Below are 16,388 nucleotides of genomic sequence, written 5' to 3'. Positions count from 1 at the left end.
TATGCATTATTTATTAAATATTAATTGTAATATTGTAATATAATTATAATAAAGATATTTTTCTAAAATAAATTTATTTAGAGAAATATAAATTGGTTATTAATAACCAGTGCCATTATCATATAATTATCATATTTTATTATTATTATTATTATTATTATTATTATTATTATTATTATTATTATTATTATTATTATTATTATTATATTTTCGATTGATAATTGATAAGTAGTTTAATAATGCATTAAGTATTGATTTTATATAACTATAATAAAGATATTTTCCTAAATTAGTATAATTATGCATTATTACTTAAATGCTAATTATAGTATAATTATAATAAAGATATTTTTATAAACGGAAAAGCTCTGCATACAAGCCATTAGGGCTTGTATGCTTTACAAGCTCATTAAACAATAAAATCAAAATACGCGCTGCTCCACGTACGTTGATTACACGCGCTATATAAGATCCCGCGTATATCTAACTACCAAATTTAAAATATTTGTTTCCTTCTTCGTTTTCATTATTTTGAGATTTGGTTGTTCTTCTTCTCGCGCGTCTTCCCTCGTTCTTCTCTATCGTTCTTTTCGTCTCGCTTTCTCACTGGTATGTTCTTCGTTTACGTTACTTTTTTCTCTCTCTGCAACTCGATCTTCGTTTTCTATTTTGATTTGTTGTTTTCTGAAATCAAAGTTTGAACTCGTTTTGAAGATAATGGATCATTCCACCTCAGACTCGCAGCTGAATTCAGGCGAAGTGGATTATGAAGTTGAATCTAACGAAGTTCCTGAGGTTTGATCTACATAATGAATTTTCTTTCAGTAATTTGTATAGCATTGTGTAGTTGAAAAATTGCTGAACATTGACTGTGAATCTGTCGATTCAATGTATTAGTTGTGATTAATTAACTGAAATTTATAGCAGACGCTCGGGTGTAGATCAGCTCTTTTTTTGGGTGTATTTTTGCTAGAAGTGTGGGTGTATCTACACTACTGGTTTTGTTATTTTAATTGAGTTGTTGTTGTTCAGGTGTATTATATCAGACATGATTGGGTGTGTTTTTAGTTTTTGACATGGTGTATTCTGCAGCCTGTGTATTTACAGTTTATGGCTTTAAAGGTCATTGTGTAGTTGAGTTGTTGCGGTTCGGGTGTATCATATTAGGCATGATTGGGTGTATTTGAATCATATCTATGGGTGTATTCACAGTACTGACACGGTGTATTGTGCAGCCTCTCTCGGTTGTTGATGACGAGCTTGTTCCGAAGGTTGGAATGACCTTTACCACCCTTGAAGATGCTGGAAAATTTTACAGAAACTACGCCAAGGCTGCAGGTTTCTCTACAAGAGTTCGGTGCACAAATAGGAAGGAAAACGAGATTAAGAATCAACTGATTACATGTAGCAGAGAGGGAAAATGGAAATCTAAAATATCTCCGACCGAGAAGACCAATCCTACAGCCGGTTTAAATTGTCCTGCAAGAATTTATATACACACATTGAAGGATGTCGGTGCTTGGATTATTTCAAAGGTTGTGCTTGATCATTCACACCCCTGCTGTCTAAGCAAAGCAGAGATGCTCAAACAGCACAGGAAACTAAGCATGTCCATTCGTCGTACGATAGAGAATAACGAGGAGGCCGGTATCAGACCAAGCAAAACATACCAATCATTTGTTGCGGCTGCCGGGGGTCATCGCGAGTTAAATTTTATCGAAAAGGACGTGAAGAATTACATTTCGAGGGAAGTGCGGAATGTTTCCGAACAAGAAGATGCAAAGGAATTCAGGAAATATTTGTTAAGAATGAAAGAGAAGAATCCGAATTTCTTTTTTGAGCTCCAACTCGAAGAGGATCAATCGATTAAGTTCGCTTTTTGGGCCAATGCGAGAAGCAGAGCCGCCTTTGAGTATTTCGGAGACGTCATTTCATTTGACACCACCTACAATACAAACTGCCCCTGTTTATGATGCTAAATTATTTTATTTTTACGAATCCGCATCAGAGGTGTATATTGGCTGTTTCATTGGGTGTATGCGAAGCATTTGTTAAGGTGTAACTAATGATTTTGCATTCTGGACCATGGTAATTTGTTTCAGGTATAATTTGGTCTGTGGTTCTTTCGTCGGGGTGAATCACCATGGTCATTCAACACTTCTCGGATGCTCTTTGATGAAGAACGAAGAAATTGAATCATTCAAATGGTTATTTGAATGCTGGCTTCGTTGCATGGGAGGAAACGCTCCGAAAGGGTTTCTCACCGATCAGTGCGCATCAATGAAAAGGGCTTTAGAGGCCTGTATGCCAACGACAATTCACCGTTGGTGTATTTAGCACATCATGAAGAAGATTCCAAGCAAATTAAACGGGTACAAGGGACATGCCGATATCGAACAAGAAATGAGCCAAGTTGTTTGGAACTCTCACAGCAAAGACTCATTCGATAGGAATTGGAACGATTTTCTGCTGAATTTTGGTCTTGCGAACAACAAGTGGCTTTCAGGTAATGTCTTTTTAAAATCTGCAGCAGAGGTGTATATTGCATGTTCCCTCGGGTGTATTTACAGTCTGTGTTTGGGTGTATTATGCAGATCTGTACGAAGACCGTCACATATGGGTTCCTATCTATCTGGATCACCACTTCTGGGCAGGGATGAGAAGCACCCAAAGGAGCGAGAGCATGCATTCATTTTTTAACAAGTATATCACCCGGAACAGCTCGCTTATTCAGTTTGTCAAACAATACGATAATTGCCTTGGAAGCAGGGAGCAAGCAGAGAGAGAATCAGATGCTGCAGATTTTCATACGGTCATACCGTGTGCAACCAAATCCCCCATTGAAGCTCAGTTTCAAGATGTGTACACTCACGCAAAGTTTAGGGAAGTCCAAGCGCAATTCAGAGGAAAGGCGAATTGCATCACCAGATTAAAGAATTCCGCTCTAGGCTATTCAGTATACGAAGTCGGAGAACAAGTTTCCAGCTCAATATTCAACAAGTTTGTGGTTACTTACGACTCAGTTGCAGCCGAGGTAAAATGCGAATGCTTATTATTCGAGTCGAGAGGGATACTGTGCCGTCACGCACTAAGCGTGTTAAGCTTCGAACAAGCAAGCCAAGTGTCACCTAGATACATACTGGAACGATGGAGCAAGAAGGTAAAGAGGCGACACACACACATCAAGAGCAGCCACGACGAGCCACTAATGGAGCCAAGAAGCAAGAGGTTCGACCAATTGGTTTTTCGTTCGCAAAATATTTGCGAATTTGCCTCCGAATCGGAGGAGCTGACTGCAATTCTGCACCGTGCTTACGATAATGTCATGGCTGAGATGGAAGCATTAAAAGCCAAAAGGAAGGGGACATCTTCTTTATCCCACGAAGACGCCAACTTGGAATCCGTTAACGAGCTTCAAAGCCCGCCAAGGATTCGAACAAGAGGACGTCCAAAAAACAGGCTAGGTTCAAAGCTGGAGAAACAGATCGCAAATGGCACAAAGAAGAAGAAGACGAAAGTTTTAAGCGAGGTAAAAGTAATGTTCTTTAAATTTGTGGCGATTGAGTTTATTTTTCTCGTTAATAGGTTAGCTAATGTGTGAGTGTTATATTCAGATAAACCTGTTTTGATGCTGCATCAGCGGCGCATTCAAATTCCAGCCAATATCAAGGACACGTTTATGAATTATCAGTGTAGGGTACCAGCAGCAGGGGATAACTCTTTGGGTGTATAGTTTTATAGAATATGGGTGTAAAAGCACCGTTCTTTTGGGTGTATTTTTGTTCATTGAAAATTTACATATAGACACATATATAGATTCATATAGAACCAAAGCTCTAAAAATTCGCAGGTTATGGGTGTATATTTGATTTGATGTTTTTCTTCATATTTTAGTACATGTAATTCATACATTTTGAATACAGCACAGACAGTTTGGGTGTATATTTTACGCAATGTTGGGTGTATTATTAGACCTGCGTTGGGTGTAACAGTTTATAATTTGCGTTTATATATGCCTTGATTTTTTCTTCATATTTTACCATCTGTAATACAGCTTTTGAATACATCACAGACAGTTTACCAGCACAGATAGTTTAACTATGGGAAAAAATATACATGGAACAGAACTTGTTGATAAATGGCAAATATTTACATCATTTGTTCAATTTACAAACTACCCAGCAGTTGGATTACGCAGTTTCTATATCAGCAGAATTAATCTGACAAAACGGACTCAATAATACAGAGGATGGCTTCGACAGCCTTATAGCACTACTCTCCCTAATTGCCCGATCTCTTTCTCTATTCATCTCACTGAATAGTATCCGGGAAGCATACTCCACTCTATAGTGGTCCACCTCCTCCTACAATTAAAAAGTATATTCTGTTTAAACAGCAATATTAATTCAGTAAAGTAATACAGAGTTATATAGTTCTAAAGACAGTTACCTGTGGCCAATTATCCCATTCATACTTCCCCTTTTTTATGTTTTCCGGCTCAATTAACTCCATCCACTTCATAACATAGATAGCGCAGTCATAGCTGAAAATGAAGAAAATAAATTACAAATCTCATTTACGAAAGTTTAATGTTCAGACTCACAAATTTATACCTTGTTTTTTGGCCTGATATTTTAACATATGATGATTTAATTTTTTTCTCATTCTCCCCTTTCTGCAGAGGTTTCCCGCCGGTATATGTTATCAATCTTGAAAATACATATCCCTTAAATAGCAAAATAAATCAGTAATACACCCGAATAAATGCACAAGATACACCCAACTGAATGGACAATATACACCCAACACAACTAACGAAATAGACCTAAATATTAAAGTAAACAAGACAGAGGCAACTTACAGTGAATTTATTAATGTCCTTTCTCTCATCGCTTGGAGCTTTTTTGTGTAGCGGGTCAAGTATATGACATTTTCGCTTTCTTGTATTTATGAGCCATAACCACCAATGCCCCGAGTGGCAAACAGGAGCAAAAATCTGAAGGATTCCCACATTTCAACAGTGTGTTATTTTATTTGGCATATAAGTAAATAAGCGTACTAACAAATTTAGTAAACGAAAACTTACATATTGATGCGAAGTTAATTTTTTTTTATCTATGAAGGGAATGAAACTCGGGTAGGCTTCCACTTTGAATTCCCTTTTCGTTTTTGGTGATATGAATTCCCCCTTTGGGTGATCCGAAAGCGCCATGCACTGCAAGAATTGCGAAACAAGAAATGAAATACTAAACTTACACCCAATGGAACGTAAAAAATACAGCCAAATCAATACAGAAAATACACCCAAAGCTCGTAGAAGTAACACTTACCACAATATCGGGGGGGAGACAGTATATTTGTTCTTGAAACCTCTTTTCATTTTTCTGGTTGAGGATGAGGCAGATGGCAGATACAATCTAGAAATATATGCCAAAATCAATTTTACATTAATAAGCATTGCAATTGACTTTGGTGTAAAAACATTAATGTTGTTCTAATATTACCTGAGATTCTATATCACTTTTTGCCTGGAGGGATACAAGGTGCATTCTCATCAAAATGTATTCTCCTTGGCCAATCAGAGTGCACATCTCCTCATACTCGTTAGTATTGCCATCTGCATCTTCCTTCAGTCTCGTCCCCCAGATGTAGCACTTTTGTTTCATATCATCTGTAATCTGATATAATCCCCCAGGAGTTCGAAACTTTTCAGAACTTTCTCCCCCAGTCCCCCTCTCAATTTGTGGACTTTTGTTGTTTTCCTTCGCCGCACTGCTTGCTATTTTTTGGACCAAATTGTCCAATTCTTCTATCAAATTTGCAGATTCAGGAGATTTTGTCCATTCTGTCTCCTGCCTTGATGCCCCCTCATGGCTCGAATCAGTCAATGCAAGGCTGAATGATGGCACCCCTGGATCTGTTTTAGGAACATAGGATGCTGTCCGTGCCATCATTAACAGGGCAGCAGCGTCTTCTGCGTCTGGATGACTACGTCATCATGTATAAGAATAAGAATATACGGATGATAAGCAAAGATTGATTTTAGTCTGATGAACTTACATTTTAGTTGGAGCTGGGGGAACCGTGGGTGTGGTCTCTTGAAGTTGTTTGGGGGTTTCAGGAGTGCTGCACAGTTACCAAAAATTAATCACGGCGTAAAAAAAACTAATCAGGAACAATATACACCCAAACTGTTAGCTAATATACACCCAAACTCTAAACAAACATACACTCAATACTATTTCTTACGTTTCTGTAGTCCCTTCAATCTGTAGCATAGGGGTTGGTTCAAAATCTGTCTCAGTGGTTGTTTGGGATGCTGGCACAAAAACCTGAATCGGGACTCTAAACAAGAAGAAAAGTGAAAGGTTAACAACGCCTTTGAAAATAATAAGGTTATAAGGTTGAAATATTATTGGAAAACTCACACTGCAAGCGCTTCCGACGGTGTCTGTTCCCTCACAACCATCATATTCGAATCAGACGGACTCAACCTAAAATACACCCAAAGAAATTCAAGAAATACACCCGAACAATTCAAAAAGAAGACAGGCTTTGTTTTTTTGAGAACTTACATACTTGCAGTTTTTGCTTTTTTTTCCTGCCTTTTTTTTCTTGAATAAAATAATAAAGGGCTTTTTTTTCTAAAAAAAAATATATACAGAATTAGAAGTAGAAGGGTAATAGAAGAACAAAAGTAACGATTATTTGAAAGAGAAATTACATGCTCTGTGACGGCTGGTTTACACTACTCTGTTCTGTGCGCCCTTGAGAGGAAGGAGCATCACTTCCCAAGTTCACAGCCGGCATTCTAAAACAGATCTCATGTTATTCAGACAAAATAAGATACAGGTATAAAATACACTCAAATGAATGCACAAGATACAACCGACCGAATGGACAATATACACCCAACACAACAAACGAAATATCCCAACTTAATAAACAACATACACCCAACTTGATCAACACAATACACCGAAATGGTTCCACAAAATACACCCAAATCATGATAACAAGATTTTATTAAATAGTAAAGCTTCTTACGTTTCAGACGACACATAGCGACCTTCTGTCGATCGCAGGTCTGCTTGGTTCTCCCTGGAAAACAAGAAACAATTATTAGCATACAAAACACACCAAAATATGAAATAGACAGCTCAGCAAGACATACCCCTCTGCAGCAGATTTATTTTGCCCTAGCCATTCATCTAGTTCGTCACTTGATATTTCATATGTCTCACTACATTCATAAAAGAAGACGTTAACAAAAATAATTACGATGATAGACGGTAATATAGCTTACGAGGTACTGTACCGGTCAAAGTATTGATCTTCTTTAGGAGGTGAATCCTCCACAACAACTTTTTTCTTTTTTGGTTGTGTTCTGGGTGGAAAGAAAAGAGTACCAATCAGAAATAAGAAATTAATTTTATCACAGAATAGTCGTCTAATCTAATTATATGCAAAGAAGTGCTTACTTTTTTGGTGTTGTTTTTGTTTTTTTCTTCTCCTTCTCCTTCTCTACAGGTGATGATTCTTCGCTCCTATAAGTTAATAATAGACACTTTAGTTAATACACGAAATCTTTATAATGAAGCCAAAAGAAAGGAGTAATAATTTCAGGACATTACTCATCACTTGGTTCAGATTCAGATTCTGAATCAGAATCTGACTCCTCTTGCCTCTGCTTTCTTTTTCTGGAGTCCATTCTGGAAGGCAAACAATCATTATTTAGAACATACTAAAAATACACCCAAATAAATTCACAACATACACCCAACTGAATATACAATATACATCCAACGCAGCAAACGAACACACCCAGCTTAATAAACTACACACACCCAACGTGATGAACAAAATACACCCAACTCAAAAAAGAAATTACACCCAAGTATGGTACTTACTTTTTCCCCTTTTTGCTGGGGTGTTTTCTTCCTGAATCCTCTGAGTCTTCTTGAGTCTCAGACTCAGAGGTAGAAGTGTCAATGTCAGTAGCTGTTTCTGTCTCTGAAGATGATGTTGGACTCGCCTTCCTTTTTTTGTTTTTTTTATTTCTTGTTTTTTTTATTTTTTTTCTTTTTTTTTTCATTTTTTCTCTTGCTCTTGTCTCCGCCATCTTCACAATCCCCTGAAACATTAGATATTTTAGCTAGCAGCATTCAGGTAAATAAAATACAAGCAACATATTATGTTTACTTACCAAAATTTCCTCTCTTTCTGCAGTCATTCTTTCCACCAACTGCTCCTTAGTCCAGTTGGCAATCCAAGGCTTTGGTGGTCTTTCAGCCCTCTTCTTGCCTTTGTTTTCAGAAAGATGAAAGTATATTATCATCAGGGCAAAGAGGCAGCCATCAATTGCCTTCTTCTTCTTCTCCTGGTAGTCTGTGATGCCCTTGATCAAGAAGGTCAAAACATGCCCCCCCCCAGTTTCTCTCCGATATGCCGTCCATGTTAAAAATTGGGGCCAGGTGCACGGGTGATATTTTGTTTATCGTCGTTGGCAAAAGGAACGCCATCTGTATGTAGAGGATGAATATCCTCTTGAACATCAGGCGTTCCTCTTCGTTGCCAACGCCGATTTCCATCATTTCATCGGTAAGACTTTTGAGGGTCTTACCCTGGAATCTTCTAAAAATTATTTTGTCATCATCAGAGAGTTTCTTATACTCAACTTTCTCAAGAAATAGATTTCCTACAAAAAGAAAAACAACAAAGTATCAAGGTCGGTTCAAATACACTCAAGCATCAACCTTAAATACACCCAAGCATCAACTTAATATACACCTATAATTTTGAGCTAGTTACCTGTTGCATTGATGCCAAGCGCATCACCTATTATTTTTGGTGTTATTTGGAAAGAACCATATCCTGTCTTCAGTCTGTTCTCCCCAAGTTTGAAGTTATTTGTCAGTTCCCTTAAGAGTTGGTGATCCACCCTAAGTGGTGGGATGTGCATCAACCCACCGAATTCAAGATCCCTCACAATTGCCTTCTTCTCCTCAGTCATGTTTCTGAACTTATCACTCAGGAGATGTGTGGCACACTTAAGGTCTTTTGTTTTGTTTCTTGCTGCCATTTTCTCTGAAACGTAAAATACACCCAAAGACATCAGTACGATACACTCATATATATGAGTCAGATACACCCATTGATAACAGTAAGATACACCCATAGATATGATTCAGATACACTCATTGATAACAGTGAGATACACCCATAGATATGATTCAGATAAATCCATTTATATCAGTCAGGTATCACTCAAACATGCTTCAATATCAAATTAATTGAGATCTCAGTAAGATACACGCATATATGAGTCAGATACACCCATTGATAACAGTAAGATACACCCATATGTAAGAATCAGATACACCCGTTGATAACAGTGAGATACTCCCATAGATATTATTCAGATACAGTATCCATATATATCAGTCAGATATCAGTCAAACATGCTTCAATATCAAGCCACATTACAAGTTCAAGCAGTATACACCCCCCAATCTACGGAATAAACCCCCAAAAATCAACAACAATAGCAGGAGAACTTAAAACAAGAACGTAGAACGACGTAGAACTTAGAACAGTGTAACAAAGAAGCAAGAAGTAAACCCTAGAAGAACGGCGTAGAAGAAAAGTAAAATATACAGGAATCTTAACGAACTTACGTTGAGTATTGTTGCTTTGCTTCAGATTCTTCACGGAGAGTTTGATCGTGTTTTGATGGAGGTTTCGAAGAACGATTTGTATGTTTTGAACTTTGATTTTCGCTCGAAAATGGAAGGGTTTCCTTGTTTTCGAAGCGTTTTGAGAAGTGGAAGAAGTGGAAGAGTTTTCCATACGTAACGGTTGTAGTGTTGAGTGCGTGATTTTGACGCGCCATGTTGTCTCTCTTTATGCGCGTGGCTTCTGTTTGGGCTGGGCCAACTTGTAAGCTTGTAAGCTTGTATGTGTAGCCCAGCCCTAATAAAATAAACTTAGAAGAGAAAATAGTATATTCATTTTGGCGGGAAAATGGATTAATGAGAAATCGACACCTCACTTCCATTAGTTGAGGGAAAAACCCAATTTTAGTATATAAAGTAGAAGTAGATAGATAAGTAGATATTTTCTCTTGATCCCATCTATAAAATATATGGTAAGAGATCACATTTTATCCCCTCAAATAAAAAAAATTAAGAGGATCCAATCTCTTAGTTCTTTAGTTTTGACAAATTTTAAAAGTAGAAACAACTAAACAAAGAATAAATATCCATCTCCATCCCTAGAAATTTCTTCTAAGGACCAGGAGCCCCAAAAAAAAAAAATATCAATTTTGGCCCTCGTTCTTTAACATTGTGAGACTAATTAGTCCTCACGTTAATGATATCTCGTCAGAATATATTTATGTGACACATTAATCACGAATATATTCTCAATTTAATTTTTATAAGTAAAAATAAATTAAAAATTACTAATATTACTTAATTTGACATAGTAAATTTAACCAATGTATTTAAAAACGGTAACAAAAATATATAAAAAAATCTAAACGACCCCAACAACTACCCAAAACACCAGACTCCCAACAAAAAAATCTATCAATCCTAATTAGTTTTTAACAGATAAATCAATAGTTTAATATGTTACACAGGTTTATTTCATTAATATAGAAAAAAATATTAACAAAAAGATTAATTAGTTTTACAGAAATAAAGATTAAGGATTGGAGACATAATTTTTGAGTAATTACCCAGATCAATCCCCAAAGATTTTAAAAACGGACATTTTAGTCTCCAAAAAAATTAATGTATAAACCAATCTCCAACATTTCTCTCCATTAGACATGACAGTCCTTCATCCAAAAATAAAATAATAATAATAATAATAATAATAATAATAATAATAATAATAATAATAATAATAATAATAATTATTATTATTATTATTATTATTATTATTATTATTATTATTATTATTATTATTATTAATTGCACAAGGTGTATTTTTTTGTATTTTTTTAATGATAAATTTATTCATTAGATTCTTTTATATATATATATATATATATATATATATATATATATATATATATATATATATATATATATATATATATATAGTCACTTAATAATAATAATAATAATTTATTATTATTATTATTATTATTATTATTATTATTATTATTATTATATTTTTAGAGGAAGAATTATTATGTCTAACGGAAAGAAACATTGGGGATTGATTTGTACATTAATTTTTTGGGGGACTAAAATATCTATTTTTAAAATCTTTGGGGACTAATCTGGGTAATTATTCTGCCGGAAAATGAACTGGGACTGATTTGTCTGTCAAAGTAAAATCTTGGAGATTAATCTGTGTATTAATTTTTCTTAGGGACTAAAATGTTCAATTTTAAAATTCTTAGGATCTGATTTAAATAATTACTCCGTAATTTTTTATTAAACCTCACTGTCGTTTAAAATTTTCTCTTAAAAAAATAATCTCAAATAAATTTGATACTATTCTCACTCTCTAATATGTTTAGTTAAAAGAAAAGAAATAAAAAAAATAAGAAATAAAAAATTAAAAATTAAATATATTTTTATTTTTCTTAAATATATTTAAATAAAAAATATTATAAAAAATAATTTTATTTTTATATTATAAAATATATTAAAAAAAAAAGAATACTATTAAAAATAAAAAAAACATAACAAATTTTTTACTCCTTTTCTTTTAATATTAAAAAAAATTTATTAAATCCCATCAATTTTTTTACATTATTCAACTTTTTATTTCTAACTTTTTTCTGACTAAACAATAAAAAATAATCAATTTTCTTTAATTAGTAATTACCTTTCCTCTCTTTTTCTTTGCTTCTATTTTCCTCGTAAACCAACATGGTAAGGTGGAAAGCACTCTTCGACTCAACGCATTCCATTTTACCATACTCTCTTCAGTGGCAGAACTTAGTTCAGACGAGGGGGTCATGGCCCCCCAAACTATTTATAAAAAATTTACTAGTATTTTTTTAAAAGATAAAAAATAGTTCAATTGACTTAAATACTTTACTATGACTTAAAGTATCTAATAAGTTCAATAAACAACACTCTCTCTATCTTTAGTTCAAATATAAAAAATTAGATATTTTTTATTTATTTAATTTAATATTATTTTATATTTTACTATTTATTTAATTTAATTTTTTATATGATAAAAAATAATAAAATATTCAATAAGTATTAATATTATTGTATTTGTATAAATTAATAAAAAAATTCAATAAATATTATAAATTTTAATATTTGTCCTTCTAACTTCTTCTTTACATATTTTACAGGATATATATTCAAATTTTTATATAAAATAATAATAAAAAATCAAAGAATTGATACATTTTTTAAGAAAAAAGCTAATGTTTAAGAAGGAGAACATATAACTTTTACAATATCAACACCTGTAGATAGTTCTTCTACTCTAATGAATTACGAAAAAAGTGGGATATAACCTTCAAAAGTTCTAAAAGTTACATCTCATGACTTTAACCTTAACTTTTTGGAACGAGATCTTAAAAAACAGTTTTAAGTTTGACAATATCACCCAAACCAGAGAGATGAGATTAGACGAGGGTATCTGAGATTCATATCAAAACATTTTGACAATTATTTTCTATCTGTCCCCAAAATTTTGTTTCAAGTTCCACCACTGCTCCTCTTGAGTTTTGATTGCAAGAATGTTGTCATTCTTCTCATCCTCACCAATCAAATTAAGGTATGCTTTTCAATTCCCAAATTCTGTTCCCCAGTCCGCTCTCCGTCTTTGCTTCCCTTCAACTTCATCCCTACACTCTCCCTCTCAGTCCCAATTACTTGATGAAGCTGTTGATTCCTTCACTCGCATGCTCTTGGATTGTGTGTTGTTGTGACGGAGGTGTTAAAAGTGAAACAATACAGAACTCTTTGAAATTGAATTTGATTTTATTTGATGAATTTCTTTACATTTATTTATTATTTTGATTAATGTTGTTCTAGAAGGATTACTTTTAATGACTCAGAAGTCTGAACTTTATATTTGCTAGTGCAGAGGAAGTTTGTATAGACTAATTCATCTGCCAAACAATCAACTAGATGAGCAAAGGCAGTTGAGATGGCCCTCGATACTGTAAGATTCGTTTTTCTTTTATTGCGATGTAGTTTCATTAAGAAAATTATTGCCATAATTAGTGAAACTCAGTTGACGTGACATATATCTCTTGAATCTACAGGCCCGAGGAATAAACCATTTGCACAACTGCACTCCAGTGATTGTACACCGTGATTTGAAGTCACTAAATCTTCTTGTTGATAAAAATTGGGTTGTGAAGGTGTCAACTAATTGTCATGTTTGAATTTTCTTGATAGCATGCTGAATGCTACCTGTAGATATGGTTTAATTGGTTTTTTTCACCCTTTCTTTTTTTCTTTCGTATAGTTATGTGATTTTGGCTTATCAAGAATGAAGCACATTACATTCCTTTCTTCCAGATTAACTGCAGGAACAGTAAGCTGTCATAATCCTTATTTCTAAGCTCAAATACTGTGTCATACCCTCTGCATTCTGAATTATTCGTTCTTTCATGTTCTTGTTCTACATTTTGCTGCATATTTTTTATGTTCGTTGTGCTTTATATTCTTCTAAATCTATACAAACATACACAAATGGAGGCATTTGCTATTATCTTTTAACAAAAAATTTGGAAAACCAGGAGCTTCTTGCCGTTTAAAAATTCATTATGTTTGACATGTTATATTAATCCTTTTGTGATGATGAATACCTATCTTTAGCCTCGGCTTATGTTATGTTCAATTTATAATACAATTACAAGTTCTATGTGCCAAGAAAATGTCAATTGAATAAGGTTTGAGAGAATGAGAGAAGGAAGAAAACAGAGTGAGAAAGAGAAGAGGATTTGAAGAGAAAGACAAGAAATTTATGATCTGCATTACTAGTGAGTTTATCACTAATCTGTGCTTATGTATAGAGAAGGGTAGCTTGCTGTGCAAGCTAGTACAAAAGGCACAACAGTCCGTTCATTCTTAAAATTATTTATGATAGCTGTAACTAACAGCTCTCCTATGTAGCTGGCACTGTTCTAACAGCCAACAGTTCTTTCATAACCAACTCTTGTAACTCTTCTCTAGACTTTACCAACTTACTCTACTACGATGAATGTTCTTTGGTAACAAATGAGCAAATCTTTCTTAATTTTGTTGAGGCCTAAAGTTATTGTTTGGTAAGAGTTTCAAATAGGTCTGTGTCCTCTGATAATTGCCAAATGGGGCCTTAGTGTAACTACATGCTTTTCATCTCTACCTCAAGCTCCTCTCTTTCGTATGCGTGATCAGTTCCAATATTCTGCACGCATTTAGTTTTGCTGCTAAGCGTTTGTTTGGCATTGCAATATATTCATTTTTTATGACATGTTGCAGGCCGAGTGGATGGTGCCTGAAGTATTAAGAAATGAACCTTCAAATGAAAAGTAAGCTCAGTTATCATTGGTTTTCGTCATTAAATTTTTCTTTATTTTGCTTGTGGAGGAGGATTTCATAGTCTGTGTTCCTCTCTAACCTGAATCATCTGGCATAGGAAAAAATAAGTTGGAGTTTTTATTACATATAAGTGTTGTTCTTTGGCTTCCTTGTCTCGTCGTTCTTCTCATTGGTTTTGCCACCCTTTTAAGGCATTCATAATTTTATGATAACAAGTGGTGATTGGATATCCCGGTGCGATGTTTATACTTTGAGTCATATTATGGGAGCTCTCTACTTTGCAACAGCCCTGGGGTGGAATGAATCCGATGCAAGTTGTGGGTGCTGTCGGTTTCCAGCATTGTTGCCTTGTCATTACAGATGATATGGACCCTGCTATCACGGATATTATCAATCAATGCTAGCAGACGTGAGTGTACTCTTCAATCATTTTATCCGTATTCTAAGATATCAGAACTCTTGCTTATAGCATTCTGAAAACCACTTGTTCTATCTGATATGAATAATCACATGAAAGGAAATACACATTTGATCTTGCCAAGGTACAGTTTTGTTTCAATATAACCATTTTTTTAATAAAAAATCTTTATAAAGTGCAAGCCAGTTTCAAGAAACCCCTTAATGACGACTCGTTTTCTCTTAAAGATTTTTATGCATGATAGGGACTTGATTACACAATTCTTAAAGGAAAAGTCTAGGAGGCCAGTAACTTTTTCAAATTCTAGCCAGCATGTAACCAGCAAAGAAATGTGAGCCATTGGATGAAATTTCATGCCAATCTCACACCATTAAAATCATCATTGATAGTTATTTGATGGCTACAAATCACAAAAATTGCTGGCCCCCTAGCACTCCTCATTTTTAAACTAGAATACTTGGTTGAAAACTAGGGACTTGACGAGTTGTATAGTATTTTTGCTCATTCAGTCCTGTGAGGCTCTGATTCTTTTCAGTCTTGACCCTTTCCTTTCTTTTTTTTTTATTTTCTTTCTTCCCAGTTTTTTTTTTCTTCGGTGGAGTCATTATCAGTTTGTACCATTTGTTTGTGTACACAATTCTTTATAATTTTGCTGTAATCAATTCTAAATTTTGATGTGCATAAATTATGAAATGTTGCAGTTGTAGCTTGAATGGGAAAAAAATTGATAGTGCGTGGAAATTGTTTGGTGCTGTAAATGCAAATTGGATAAGCTTTTTATTCTTTTTTTGTTTTTCATTTTTTTATTTGGATGGGTCCAAGTGTTATGTCTAAGGCTTGGTTTGGTAAAATTTTTTGAAAAAGTATTTTTTATTTAAAAGTACAAATTTTTTATTTTGCATTTGGTATATAAGAAAGATTATGTATTTGTACTTACAAATTTTAAAAGATAGAAGTGTTTTTAAAAGCATTTAAAATGGAATTTTTCAAAAATAATTTTGCATATTAAAATTAAAAAATCTAATATAATCTTATACATTAATTGATATCTAAATATAATTTTTATATTAATGTATATTATAGTATTTTTAAATTTTAAAAATTATTTTACTAAATGCTATTATTACTTCTATTTATTGAAAATTAGTTTTAATTTAATTTATTAATGTTATAATTTTTAAAATGTTATCTTTTAAAAGTTAATTTCTATAAATTACTTTAAAAAAAAGTAAAAATTTTACTAAATAAAACATAACTTCTTCACCTTTCTTGCTAAAAAAATAATATTATTTATATTTTTATCAAACTCGTAAAAATAATGTCTTTTGGTGTAAATTTGATGGAAAAAAAAAAGTATAAAAGTGCTTTAGTATTTTATTATATACATATATTTAATACGTGATGTTATATTTGTAAAAATAATATGAATAGTTATTTAAGATATAAAATAA

At 33.6% G+C, this 16,388-nt stretch overlaps 1 protein-coding gene across 2 annotated transcripts; it reads left to right on the top strand.

Moving 5' to 3' along the window:
- Positions 1 to 12,710: 12,710 nt before the first annotated feature.
- Positions 12,711 to 15,956, top strand: LOC112750955 (probable serine/threonine-protein kinase SIS8). 2 transcript variants are annotated; one of them, XM_072217007.1, is made up of 5 exons: positions 12,711 to 12,921; positions 13,075 to 13,152; positions 13,256 to 13,354; positions 13,462 to 13,530; positions 14,460 to 15,956. In XM_072217007.1, exons 2-5 carry the CDS (start codon positions 13,138 to 13,140, stop codon positions 14,511 to 14,513), a joined length of 237 nt encoding a protein of 78 aa, XP_072073108.1. In that variant the 5' UTR covers positions 12,711 to 12,921; positions 13,075 to 13,137; the 3' UTR covers positions 14,514 to 15,956. The 2 variants fall into 2 exon arrangements, with proteins under 2 accessions (XP_072073108.1, XP_072073110.1); XM_072217009.1 differs by having other exon boundaries at positions 13,070 to 13,152.
- The last annotated feature ends 432 nt before the right edge of the window (positions 15,957 to 16,388 follow it).

The sequence above is a fragment of the Arachis hypogaea genome, chromosome 15, assembly GCF_003086295.3.
Source record: "Arachis hypogaea cultivar Tifrunner chromosome 15, arahy.Tifrunner.gnm2.J5K5, whole genome shotgun sequence".
NCBI classification, from domain to species: domain Eukaryota; kingdom Viridiplantae; phylum Streptophyta; class Magnoliopsida; order Fabales; family Fabaceae; genus Arachis; species Arachis hypogaea.
Note: the sequence above shows the minus strand (reverse complement) of the source record. Positions and strands in the feature narration are given on the sequence as shown.

Coding starts and splice junctions, on each gene's coding strand:
- LOC112750955 (XM_072217007.1), top strand. Junction 13,355..13,461: donor ATAAAAATTGGGTTGTGAAG/GTGTCAACTAAT, acceptor TCTTTCGTATAG/TTATGTGATTTTGGCTTATC. Junction 13,531..14,459: donor CCAGATTAACTGCAGGAACA/GTAAGCTGTCAT, acceptor GACATGTTGCAG/GCCGAGTGGATGGTGCCTGA.